The 12,872-nt window shown below is 47.9% G+C and overlaps 1 protein-coding gene across 3 annotated transcripts in view; it reads left to right on the plus strand.

The window, feature by feature from the left end:
• ATL2 (atlastin GTPase 2) overlaps window positions 1-12,663 on the plus strand; it is an 822,570-nt gene extending 809,907 nt beyond the window's left edge. For 2 of the 3 annotated variants that reach the window (XM_069607813.1, XM_069607815.1), the window contains 2 exons: window positions 10,760-10,774; window positions 10,878-11,131. In XM_069607813.1, coding sequence (XP_069463914.1) covers window positions 10,760-10,774; window positions 10,878-10,985 — 123 coding nt within the window. In that variant the 3' untranslated portion in view covers window positions 10,986-11,131. Of the gene's footprint in view, window positions 1-10,759; window positions 10,775-10,877; window positions 11,132-11,392 lie in introns of those variants that run through there. The other variant, XM_069607814.1, reaches the window with a different exon arrangement.
• The last annotated feature ends 209 nt before the right edge of the window (window positions 12,664-12,872 follow it).

The raw sequence follows: 12,872 nt of genomic DNA on the forward strand, positions 1-12,872 counted from the left end.
CTTCGAAGAAGGCATCGACGTCTGTGGCGTCGAGGGCGTCGACAGGCTTTCTCGAGGCTCTGGCTCCGAGGAAGTCGTCGATGCCGTTGACGCTCAGGTCGTCGAGGGACACGCTCGGGGCTCCGGCCTCGAGGGCTGTGTCGACGCCGCCGATTCTGGAGGCGCTGCATCTGACGTCGACGCCCATCCTCTCGGCGCCGATGCCGGTTCTCTCGACGCTGGCGCCGATTCGCTCGACGCCTTTCGTGTCGGAGGTACCCCAGGGCACGGGTGGACCCCCTAGGAAGGCTCTGGTTAAGAGCAAGCACTCTCGAGTGCCTTCTTTTCGCCACCAGGACTATATTTCAGAGGCGGATGAAGATTCTGATGGCCTGGTTCCTAGTCAGGTTCCGGATGAAATTGTCTCTGGCCATAGTCAGTTTGACGAGTTGAGACAGTCACTGCATGATGCCAGTGGACTGGACACCTCTCCGGAGGTGGAGTTTTGTAGGCCTGAGCCTGGCTCTCATGCTGATTCCTCGTACCGGCGCCTTATGGCTAGGGTTTCTGAGTACTTGGGATGGTCTGCTCCCCCAGGGGAGTTTGTGCAGGATGATCTGACAGACATCCTTGATGTTGGTCCCCCAACTGACCCGGTTCTGCCGTTCCATATGGCTTTACAGAGAAGGGTGGCGGCGGCTTGGACTGCTCCGGAGAGTCTCCCGGCGGTGGGCAGATCCTTGTCGCGAAAATACCGTCCAGCCAGTGGCGACCCCTGCTACTTGACCAGGCACCCCACTCCGGAGAGTTTGGTGGTGCAGGCGGCCACGGCCCCGGCGAAGCAGGCGTCGTACCCTACCATCCCTCCTGATAGGGACGACAAACGTTTTGATGGCTGGGCGAAAAAAGTGTTTTCTTCTGGTGGTATGGCGCTTCAGGCGGCCAACTCCATTTGTGCCTTGTCACGTTTCACGCACACTCTGTGGAACTGTGTTGCGTTAGCGGCTGAACATGTTCCCGAAGGGGACGAACGGGATGGTTTCCTTGCTATGGTCCAGGATGGTAAGGATGCCATGTGTGAGTCCGTTCAGTCGGGTTTGGACTTAGCTGAATGCGTCAGTAGGTCCATGGCGGCGAGCACCGTGATACGCAGGTTTGCGTGGTTGCGGAAGTCGGGGTTTCCTCCTGATGTGCAGTCCTGGCTCCTCAACATGCCCTTTGACGGTGAACACCTTTTTGGCAGCAAGGCTGACGAGAGCCTTGAGAGGTTGCAGACCTCAAAAGCTGCGGCGAAGTCGTTGGGCGCTGCAGTTCGCCAACCTCCGCCTTTTCGTCCTAGGGGACAGCAGTGGAGGGGTGGTTCCTTTCGCTATTACTCATCCTTCAGTAAAGCGAGAGGAGCTGGCAGTCAAAGAGGCCAACGCAGGGGTACCAGAGGTGGACAACAGGGTACCCGTGGTGCCAAGGCCGCTCGGGCAGTTGCCTCTTTGCCCTCAGGTAACGCCGCAGCTGCTCCCACTCTGTCGTGAGGCCATGTCCCATGGTTCGCCGGTTGGGGGAAGGCTGGCGCAGCATCTTGTAGAGTGGCAAGCCATTACTTCAGATGTGTGGGTTCTGGAGATCATAACCCACGGCTACTGTCTTCCTTTTCGGCCTCGCGACAATCCACCGGGGAACCTCTCTTTGCAGAGTCCGGATCCGCTCCTTGCGCAGGAAATTCAAGCCCTGCTGGAGAAAGGCGCCATAGAACTGGTGCCTGTAGCGGAGAGGAACAAGGGATGGTATTCCCCTTATTTTTTGATTTCGAAGAAAGACGGGGGATTGAGACCCATCATGGACTTGCGCGGTTTGAACAAACTCCTCAGGAAGGACAAGTTCAAGATGGTTACTCTCTCTCAAGTCCTCCAGGCCCTCCAGCTTCAGGACTGGTTGGTGTCACTTGACCTCAAGGATGCTTACTTCCATGTGCCGATCCATCCCAAGCACAAGAAGTACCTGAGGTTCGCGGTTGGCGACTCGCACTTTCAGTTTCGGGTCCTGCCGTTCGGATTGACCTCCGCCCCGAGGGTTTTCACCAAGCTCATGGTGGTGGTGGCAGCGCATCTCAGGCAAGGGGGGATTCACGTCTACCCCTACCTGGACGATTGGTTGATCAGGGGGAGCTCTCCCGAGCAAGTCCTGGATCATCTGTCCGTCACCTGCCACTCCCTTCACAGGCTGGGCTTCTCCCTCAATTTAAAGAAGTCCCATTTGACGCCAATGCAGCGGCTCCAGTACATCGGAGCAGTGCTCGACACTTCCCTGGGGCAGTTTTTTTCCTCCCCAGGTGAGGGCTCTTCACATTCAGCAGATGGTGCACAAGTTTCAGCATGCCCAGACGCTCCCAGCGTTCGAGTTCTTGAGGTTGCTCGGCCTCATGGCATCCTGCATTCTTCTGGTGCAGTGGGCACTCAAGACGCAATGGTCGCAGTCCTCCGGCAGGATGTCGGACTCGATTCAGGTTGCGTCCTCGGTCGCCCGGGACCTTCTGTGGTGGGCCGTCGAAGGCAACTTGATGAAGGGGGCTCCATTTTGGCTTCCCTGGCCGGAGGTGACGATCGTGACGGATGCATCCCTCACGGAATGGGGAGCTCATGCCAACGGGCGACAGTCAGCGGTCGTTGGTCTCGTTCGGAGTCCAGACTCCATATCAATCTGTTGGAGCTGAGGGCCGTCAGGCTAGCCCTGAAGGCTTTTCTGCCGTCTGTGCGAGGGAAGAATGTCCTGATCCTGACGGACAACACAGTGGCCATGCACTACCTCAACAAAAAGGGGGGGGCAGGGTCACTTCCTCTGTGCAGGGAGGCGATGCAGCTCGAGTTCTGGGCCATCCAGCAGGAAGTTTCGATCTCGGCAGTTCATCTGGCCAGAGCCGAAAACGTGACGGCGGACGCTCTGAGCAGGCAGAGCGCGATCTCTCACGAGTGGGAGTTGGCTCAGGAGATTCTCCTGGAGATCTTCGCCCTTTGGGGGACCCCTCAAGTGGATCTCTTCGCCTCCAGTGTCAACCGGAAGTGCGAAAGGTTTTGCTCGCGGGAATTTCCTCCAAAAGGAGCCTTAGGAGACTTGTTCGTGGTGGAGTGGTCATTCCCGCTGGTGTACGTGTTTCCTCCAGTCCCCGTCATCCCGCAAGTGCTGCGGAGGTTACGGAAGTTCGGTTCCCGGATGATCCTCATTGCCCCGGCGTGGGCTCGGAGGACGTGGTACCCGGACCTTCTCGACTTATCCATCTGCCCTCCACGTCGTCTTCCCTACCGAGACGATCTGCTCTCACGGGAGGGGGGTCAGGTTCTCCATCCAGAGGTCAGATCCCTCAACCTTCACGCTTGGCTTCTGAAAGGTTGAGGTATAAGGATTGGGACCTCCCTGAGGACGTGATGGAGGTGTTGCTTTCGGCCCGAAGGCCAGCAACAAAGTCTCTGTACCGTTGGCGTAAGTTCTGCGACTGGTGCAGAGTTCAGAATGTGGATCCTTTTGCATGTGACATCCCCATGGTTCTGTCCTTTTTACTTTCTTTGGCCCACAGGGGCTTGCAAGTGGGTACCGTTAAGGGTTACCTGGCGGCGCTGTCCATCTTTAAGCGCTCGTCTGAAGTGTTCTTACTTTAAAATCCCTTTGATTTCACAGTTCCTGAAAGGGCTCACTAATATGTTCCCTCCGTCACCTTTCCTGGTGCCCGGTTGGGATTTGAACCTTGTTCTTAAGTTTCTTATGGGTGCTCCGTTTGAGCCTTTACATTCTTGCCCTTTGAGACTGTTAACTCTGAAAACTGTGTTTTTAGTTGCGGTTACTTCCGCTCGCAGAGTGAGTGAGTTACAGGCACTTTCAGTTAAGCCTCCCTTCACTGTATTTCACAAGGACAGGGTTGTCCTTGGAGTTCGTCCTTCTTTTCTTCCGAAGGTAGTGACGGAATTTCATTTGGCCCAGAAGGTTGTTCTTCCGGCATTCTATCCTCCGCATCCTGGTAAGGAAGAGGAGAGGCTCCATAGGCTTGATCCTAGGAGAGCTTTAAGCTTTTATGTTTCACGCATGTCCCGGGTCAGAGTGGATGATCAACTCTTTATTGGTTCCCTGGAAAGCGTTTGGGGCACGCTGTGACGAAACAGACTTTGTCTCGCTGGATTGTTTTGGCCATCTCGGAGTGCTACCGCTTGGCGGGTAAGGACCCACCGGCTGGCTTGCGGGCCCATTCTACCAGGGGTATGGCTGCGTCTACTGCCCTGCAGAGGGGTGTTCCTATTCGCAACATCTGTGATGCAGCCACCTGGGCTTCAGTACATACATTTGTACGTCACTATTCCCTCGATTCCATCCGAGCACAGGATCTGGCCTTTGGCAAGGCGGTCCTTTGCTCTGCTATTTGATTGGCTATTCTACATTTTGATTCTAAATTCTTTCCCTCCTCCTTGCTTTGGTACTGCTTTGGGAGTCTGTCATAGATATGGAATACGTCGGAGGACCCAATCCCCTCGAAGAACAAGTTACTTTCTTACCTGGTAACGTTCTTTCGATGGGATGGTCCGACGACTTATTCCATATCGCTCCCGCCCTGCCTTCCCCGCTGCAGAATTTCTTTTGCGATTGCAGCTTACGTTCCGCAAGGCTTTGTGTCTGACTGGCAGTTGACTTATGTCACACGTTCTGGGGGGAAAAACTACAACTGAGGCTATGGGCGTCGTGCGTCCTACTTATCACATCGGATGACGTCGGACGTCGGAGGAGGTCCTCGACGACGGCGCATCGACGCAGGACGCAGACGCCGAAAAAAGTTTCCGAAGCAGCACATCTGTGGTGATTACATGTCATAGATATGGAATACGTCGTCGGACCATCCCATCGAAAGAACGTTACCAGGTAATAAAGTAACTTGTTCATCTCACCTTTGAACCATAAAACTTTGGACTTGCCTAACATTGAGTGTTAAGTTTAGGATTCATAATCCCTCATCCACACAGGTTTAGACCTATGCCTATGTAAACCTTGTTCATTCACTCTTATACTCTTATCTTTATTTTCCACATCTACCATTCCTCCTCTCACTTCCTCATCAACCACTCCTTCCTTCACTCCTTCCTCCTCTTTCTTATTAATGTCCACACTCTTTTCTTTTCTTCAAAGTATCCTCTTTCTCATCTCCCGCTCTTGCCAACCTTCCTTTTGACCAGACTTCCCCACCCTCCAAGACCACAACATTGCTCTTGACCGCACTTATCTTTTTTGGTCCTAGGAACTTACTTTCAACACATTTGTTCACCAACCTGGGATTTTTAACATACACTCTCTCCCCAACTTTCCATTCTTGTTCTTTCACCCTCATCCTGTCATCAAACAGTTCCTTGTTTCTTTCCTGATTCAACTTGATTAGTCTCATTATGTGATCCTGATCCACACTGACCACCTTGGCCATGCCTAGCCATCCTGGACAAAGCTTTGTACCTGGTTCCCTGCCTTTCAACGACACAAATGGAGATACACCAGTTACCGAGTGTGGTTTAGTAACATAACTCCATGTCAACATCCTCAACACCTCTCTCCATGGCTGTCCCGACTTCATAGCCAACTGTAAACCCCCTTTTATATACCTGTTTATTCTTTCAACCAGACCATTCGCTTTGGGATTATACAGTGCAGTCCTCGTGTGTTTTATGCTGTAACCCTCCAGAAATCTTCATTGCCATGGACACAAATTGTGCTCCATTATCCGACACAATTTCCTCAGGAACACCCTCCTTAAGGAAAACCTTTTCCAAGAAACCAATCAACTCCTTAGTTGTTACTTCTTTCACTGCTTCCCATTCGAACCATTTAGAATGGAAGTCTACTACCACAAATAGAAATCCAAGTCCTTCTCCAAGGCCTGCCACAGGGCCCGTAATATCTACTGCCAACTTGTTCCAAGGTTGATCCGGTATGACATTAGGTATTAATGGAGCCTCTCTTACCACTCTACATTTGTCACTTGTTTGACAATTCCAGCAATCTTTAACATACTTTTCAGCACTTTTGTCAATTCCCGGCCACCAATAATTCTGCCTTAACTTCCTTTTCATGGCAGCTTCCCCGGGATGTCCCTGATGTGCCAATCTCACTAAGACCGACCTAATTGTCTGAGGGGGAACCAAACACCTACCCCTCCTCAATCTGCCTTCACACAAATTCAATTCATCTCTTATCTCCCACCAGGTATTACATTTATTATCCACATCTTTTTTAGCTGGCCACCCTTCCACTGTCCAACCCTTCACAAGTTTGAGATCCTCATCAGAATCTTCCTCTAATGTCCACTCTTCTCTACTGACAGCACACTGTATTTCCGCCACCACTGACTCCTCTTCTACTTCTTTCTTCTACCCCATCATCTTTCATAGGTAGTCTGGACAGGCAGTCCGCCACCACATTCCTCTTTCCCGGCAAGTAGCTCACATCAAAGTTAAAATTTTGAAGTCCTAAACCCCATCTGCTTATTCTTGGAGACCCCAAAGCCCACCTTCCACTTTCAAAGAGCTGCACCATGGGTTTGTGGTCTGACCTGACCACAAATCTTCTCCCCCACAAGAAATACTTAAAATGATTTACCGCCCAGAACATGGCTAATGTTTCTCTTTCGATGACGGAATATTTACATTCTGCACCTCTTAGCGTCCTAGACGCAAATGCAATAACACTCTCTGCATTGTCCCCGTCATACTGCACCAACGTTGCGCCCAACCCCAACATGCTCGCATCAACCACTAACACACTTCTATCTTTAGAATTAAATCTTCCTATGGACGGTGCTGTACTCACCGCTTGTTTAATGCCCTCAAAAGCAAACTTACATTCCTTTGACCATTCAAACTTCGCACCCTTCTTAAGTAGCATTCTCAGAGGAGTTGACACTTTGGTAAAATCCTTCACAAATCTGTGATAATATTCAGCCAACCCTAAAAATGATTTGACTTGTTCCTTATCCTTTGGTACCGGTGCATCCTTCAATGCTTCCACTAAATTCCTCTTGGGTCTCACACCTTGCTCATCAATTTCATGTCCCAAGTACTCCACTCTGCTCACCGCAATCTTGCATTTGCTCCTTTTAACCGTTAGTCCTGCCTCCCCCAATCTTTCCAACACCTGTCTTAACACTTCATCATGCTCCTTAGTGGAACTAGCATATATTAGAACATCATCCTGGAACACAATAATGTTTTTTACTCCATCCAGTACTGTCTCCATCACCCTTTGGAATACTGCTGCCGCCGAGGCGAGTCCAAATGGCATCCTACAATACTTATATGTCCCAAATATAGTAATAAATGCTGTCAAGTGTTGACACTCTTCCTTTAATGGAATTTGATGATACGCCTGAGAAAGGTCAATGACTGAAAATACTTTGGCATTGTTTAGTGCAGATAATTTATCTCCAATTATCGGCAGGGGATGCCTATCCACCAGGATGTTTCTGTTCAGATCCCGCAGGTCTACACAAAGTCTAATGTCTCCACTCGCCTTGGCAGCTACCACCACCGGTGACAACCATTCTGAGCTCACTCTTTTCTATTATCCCCTTTTGAAGTAATGTCTCTACCGCCATCTTCAGTTTCTCACTCAATTCATGAGGCACTGGCCTCACCTTATGCACTTTTGGACTCGCGCCCGCTTTTAACTGAATTTGGTGCTCAAATCCTTTCAACATTCCCAATTCATCTTTGAATACCATGGGATACTCCATCTCCCACTTGTCCTTCAATTCTGCCACATCAATGGGTCTCTGCATTCGCTTGGATTCTGATCCCTAATTTCCATTGTTCACCCCATCCCAGAAGTGATGACCCTTCTTGTGTCACATATATTTCCGATTCACAGCTTCTTCCTTTATACTTTATAGAGGCCTGGAACATCCCCACAACATCAATTTTCACGTTCCCATATGCATAGGGCTCAATATTGTGTTCTTTCAACATTTTCACGTCTCCCTGCATGCAACTCAGGAATGTTGCCTTCGACATTAAGGTCCACGGTGAACAACTGTCCACCTTCATGGTCACCACTCTCCCGTTGATCATGAATACGTCAGTGGGTGCACCACTCTTACTTGACACCTCCGAAATCTCCAGCACATGTTTTGTCTGGCTGCACAGTTCCATTACTTGATCCTCTACTTGTTCAGGTGCTCTTCCTCCGGTTTCAATGTTCTGCACCACATCTGATTCCCGACACACCCTCGCGAAATGGCCCTTCTTTTTGCATTTCAAACACGAGATATTCTTGGCGGGACAAAACATACTTGTGGAAATGTGGCGGTTGCTCCCACCCTTACAACATCTTATTTCTTTGTTCGGGACACTCTTGCGGAAACCCTTCACAGCGGCTACTTCTCCTTCTCGCTTGTCTCCCTTCATAGTAGACATATATTTATGTGTTTGTGCCATACTCCTTGCTGTATCAATGGCCAATTCAAGTGATGCATCCTTTGATAATAGTCTTTCCTGTATTTTCACATTATTCGTGCATCTTACGAATTGGTCTCTTATAAGAGAGTCTGTGAGCACCCCAAATTCACATGTATGGCTCAATGACCTTAGTGCCGCGATGAAGTTCTCCACTGGTTCCTGTGGATCTTGTACCCTTTGGAAGAACTTATGTCTCTCAAACGTTAGGTTTTTCTTAGCCTCAAAATGGATATCCAATTTCCTTTCCGCCATTGAATACAGGTCGATTTCCCCTTGGCCTTGCTGCACTAGATCAGGCAATCCATCATAAACACTTCTGCCCTCAGTTCCTAAGTTATGGAGTAAGATTGCTTCTTTCCTCGCAGACGCAAACTTGTCACCCCCTATTGCAATCAGGTAAGTATCAAACAATTTTTTCCACCTGTCCCATCTTATTGGCGGAGTACCAGGCTCTGACAGGAACGGAGGCGGTGGTGACATACTCGCCGCAGCCATTTTTCGTAGTACAAGCCAAGTTTATTCGACCAATATGCTCTTATGTACTGTTGTCAGTACCTCTGATTATTACACCTTGTTTTTTTTTTTCTTATCAGCCTTATTATCTCTCTGCCAGAATCCTCCGATTCTGGTATTATGACTCCTCTATATTCTCGGTCCAAATCTTCAAAATAGCTTCCTATAGGAATCACAGTCCTTTACTTAATACCAATCCTTAAGCAGGTTCTATCCTTAGGTTGGTACTACACCCTTCTTAAATACTTCCTAGGAATCCCGTAGATGGCACCTTATAAATTACTTCTCCTCCTGAATGTGCCTATCCTTATGGTTGTTCTCCTGGTTCAGTTCAATAATTTTCCTCTAGGATCCTCTAGATGGCACTGTGTTCGCATGTGCCTCCTTCCCCTCTTATTGTGCTTAATACTTTATCCCCAGTCCCCTCTCCCTCTTTGTTCTTCCTCCTCACCTCTGTGTCCTGAGGGGTCTGGGTGTGCAGCACCACTTGGCCTTTATGATGAGGTGGGGAGAGCGAAGGGCTCCTGCTCCACGCTCCTCCTCCGCCGCGGAGACCATCTCCCTGCAGCTCAGAGACTCTGCTGCCCGGACAGTCCCCCTGCGGCCTCCCACCTCTTTCCTGCCGCTCTATCCTCTACAGGCGTAGGGGTCAGCACGCTGGATGTCCCGACGTCAGTTACTCCCAGGGACATCCTGCTGGCTCCGTGGCGAGCTCCGTTCCTTGTCGCCACTGAAAGATTGTGAGGAAACGGGATCTGAAGGTAAATAAGTTTTTATTTACGGAGCCCGCCAGAGCCTCAACACAGTGCTCTCTATCTTGATCTCCACCAACCGTCACTCGTTGGTCACGCGGCTCTCTACAATTACAATACTGAGAGTCCGCGAGACCAGCACGAGTGCAACGTTCTACTCACGAGCTCTGCACTTAACACACTCCTGCGTGGCAGGGGTGGCATCTAACCATATAATGTTGCCAGATTGGACTAGTCTTTGGGAGGGTCGGATAGTGATCTCACGTGGTAAATGAGGGACAAGAAGGCATGTCCTGATTTTATGTATTCATACAGAAGGAAGCAACTTCCTCTGCAGTCTTCTATTGGCACTCGTGTAATGACAGTCTCACGACGTCCCGCCCTTTCTCGTTATATAAAACATTGACCCTCCACAGTAATCTGCAGTGTCTCCAAGGTTACTCTTTGGTTCAGTTCTCATTTCACTGTTCTTGAATTGGATAGAAAAATGCCTCTGGATTAAAACAGCAAATATGTTGAGGTGCGGTACAACTTTGTGCCGACCATACTTTACCCACCATTACAAGCAACGTTGGAAACAGGCCAGCTATGGCATTTCTATGCAGTGTACAAAGACATTGGTAGCAACCAGAAATAAATAGTATTCTAGACCCTACAGGGGGAGAATTAAGGGTTGTAAAATTGCAGAGTGATGGAGAATAGGTAAAGGGGACGAAAGCTGCGAAAGTAAAGGGTTTAGCATGGGAGTGGAGGTGGGATGGTTGATGTCCAAAAGATACTGTAATGAAAGGCGACTCTCATATGTGCAACTTATCTGATCTCAACATTGAGGAATTGACTGGTCAGTAGGAGTGGCCCAGCAGGGCAGAGTTACCACATCTGTCGATGTTTCTAATCTACAGTACATACATTTTTAAACCTAATTCTTGTCGATGGTCCAGAGCATGTCCAGTGGCATCAGGCCACTATTGGTCCAATTCAGTGGTAACCTTGTGGGATTTGCTAACCTTTCTCAAGTACTTTTGTTTTTCTTTTCATGCTGCACAGAGGAGTCCAAAGAAGGTGAGATTGCTCACATTTATCCACCTTCCAACCTCCTTCCCTTTTTAATGTTTGTGCTTCTGCACATCTGATATATTCCTAACAAATCACTCCATGTTTTTAGGTTGTTTTCAAACTGTTCGACGTTTGTAGACATCGGATGATGCGTCGTCCTCTTACAGTGATTCCGAGGCACAGACTCTCATCGAACAATAACAAGAAGAAATATTAGACTGGCTTGTTTGGCTGACCTTTGTCTATCTGCAGTGTTCGCATTTACCCTATAGGACAATAAAAAGGACCTTCTGGGCTACTCTTCATAAATGCTGAACACGTACCAGGGTGATGCTGCATATAGGGTATGGAATTGTGCATCCATCTTGGTATACTGGTGTGGGCTCGAATTGAATGATGTACAGCCGATGGCGATCACTTTTCATCCACCATTTGCAAAGGACTAAACTCGTTTTGTAGCAGCACAACTTTTTACCATGTCCTCTTCCATTGAACTTTGTTTTCCAGATACCCATTTGATTTATGTTTGATATGATTGTTTTCATGCGTTACATTTTAAATGTGAATAGCTTCTTTTTTTGTTTGGTTGTCCTTACCATTTTGTTTTGCACATTCATGCTGCAGGTATTGAAGCCCCTGAGTGATAACCTGATGGAGGATAACGTAAGGCAGACTGTTACAAACTCCATAAAAGCAGGCCTCACTGAACAGGTGTCTCACCATGCCAGATTAAAGACAGACTGACAATTCTTCGCCTCTTCAACTATGCCCTCCTACTCTTGACTTGCCTGTTACTCAATGAGAACTCAGTAAAAACCAAAGTTTACAACGTTATCTGTAGATGTCATTTTGGCACGACTGGCTTCATGGGATATTGTCGCCAAGTTTGGACATGCTGGTCTCTTTCCAAGTGCCCCTGCTTGAGACATGAAATTGGTGCCAGGGAGAATGCCAGGCGAGGTTTTAGATACAGTGCTGGCTAATTGTGTACATCACTACCACGTTGAGCTATCCACGTTCTTTTTTTTTTTTTCATTTTCTGTTTTTCGTTTGCACCATCTTTGCCCTCTTATGAATGGAAACCTTGCGTTCTGTGCGAAGGGGTATTTCAGGGAAGTGATTTTATTTATCTATACACGGCAATCGTCTAACCAAATGTATCTAGTCTCGCCCAATGCCCTTTTTTATTTTCTCTTTTGGTTCAATTTTATAAACGTTTGGACTTGTTCTCTTGGTCGTAACTGACACTATTGAAAATGATTGAGCCACTACTTTAAACTATTTATATTGCTTTACTGCCTTTTACTTCCAGTATTACACAGATGCATGCACATGATCTGCAGAGAAACCTGTTTTAGGGTAGGAAAGGGCATCGCCTTGGCCTCCTGAAAAGTAGCGCACCTGCCCATGTAGAGGGGTGGGGGGTATGGGACTGTGTGCACTTCAGCCTTCATGTACATAAATCAATGCCATGGATTCTAGTGGGAGTAATTCCATCCAAAAAATGCCTAAAATGACAATTATCTGTACAGCGTGTTTGTTTTAATTTTATATGAAATGTTAGGGCATGTATATGAAATATAAATATATAAATACAATTTTTGTATCAAGTTTTTGTAGTCCTTTGCAAAACCTGGTTCTGTGGTAGGCGAAGTACAGTCCCTGTAAAGGAATGTTTGTGGCTCATGTACATGTGTGAATGCATTAAGCCAGTTTTGAAAGTTTTTGATATATTTGACATTTACCTGCCTTGAGCACTGCAACCTCACCCCCTTGGGAAAACGATGGGAATGTTTGTTGTGGAATCATTTTGTCCCCTTATACATTTTAAAAGTTGTTTCCTGTAATTTATTTTCAGTTCATAAATAAAATCAATTGTACATATGAATTTTAAACTTGCCAATTGTTGTCTCTGCTTTAAACCAACAATTAATAGCCATCCTCCCTGAACCCAATCCTTCATGTGTAGGTCCACATTTATTTGGACACCAAGGGAAACCATAGATTTGATTCTGTGAATCCTGCAAGCAAAATCAGTGTTGGGAGTTCACAATTCATTGACATATTCGCATTTTTCTGAATGGTCCTTTTTGTAACAGCTAGA

This window comes from Ambystoma mexicanum, chromosome 4q (genome assembly GCF_040938575.1).
Source record: "Ambystoma mexicanum isolate Mex_15411 chromosome 4q, UKY_AmexF1_1, whole genome shotgun sequence".
Classification (NCBI taxonomy): Eukaryota; Metazoa; Chordata; class Amphibia; order Caudata; family Ambystomatidae; genus Ambystoma; species Ambystoma mexicanum.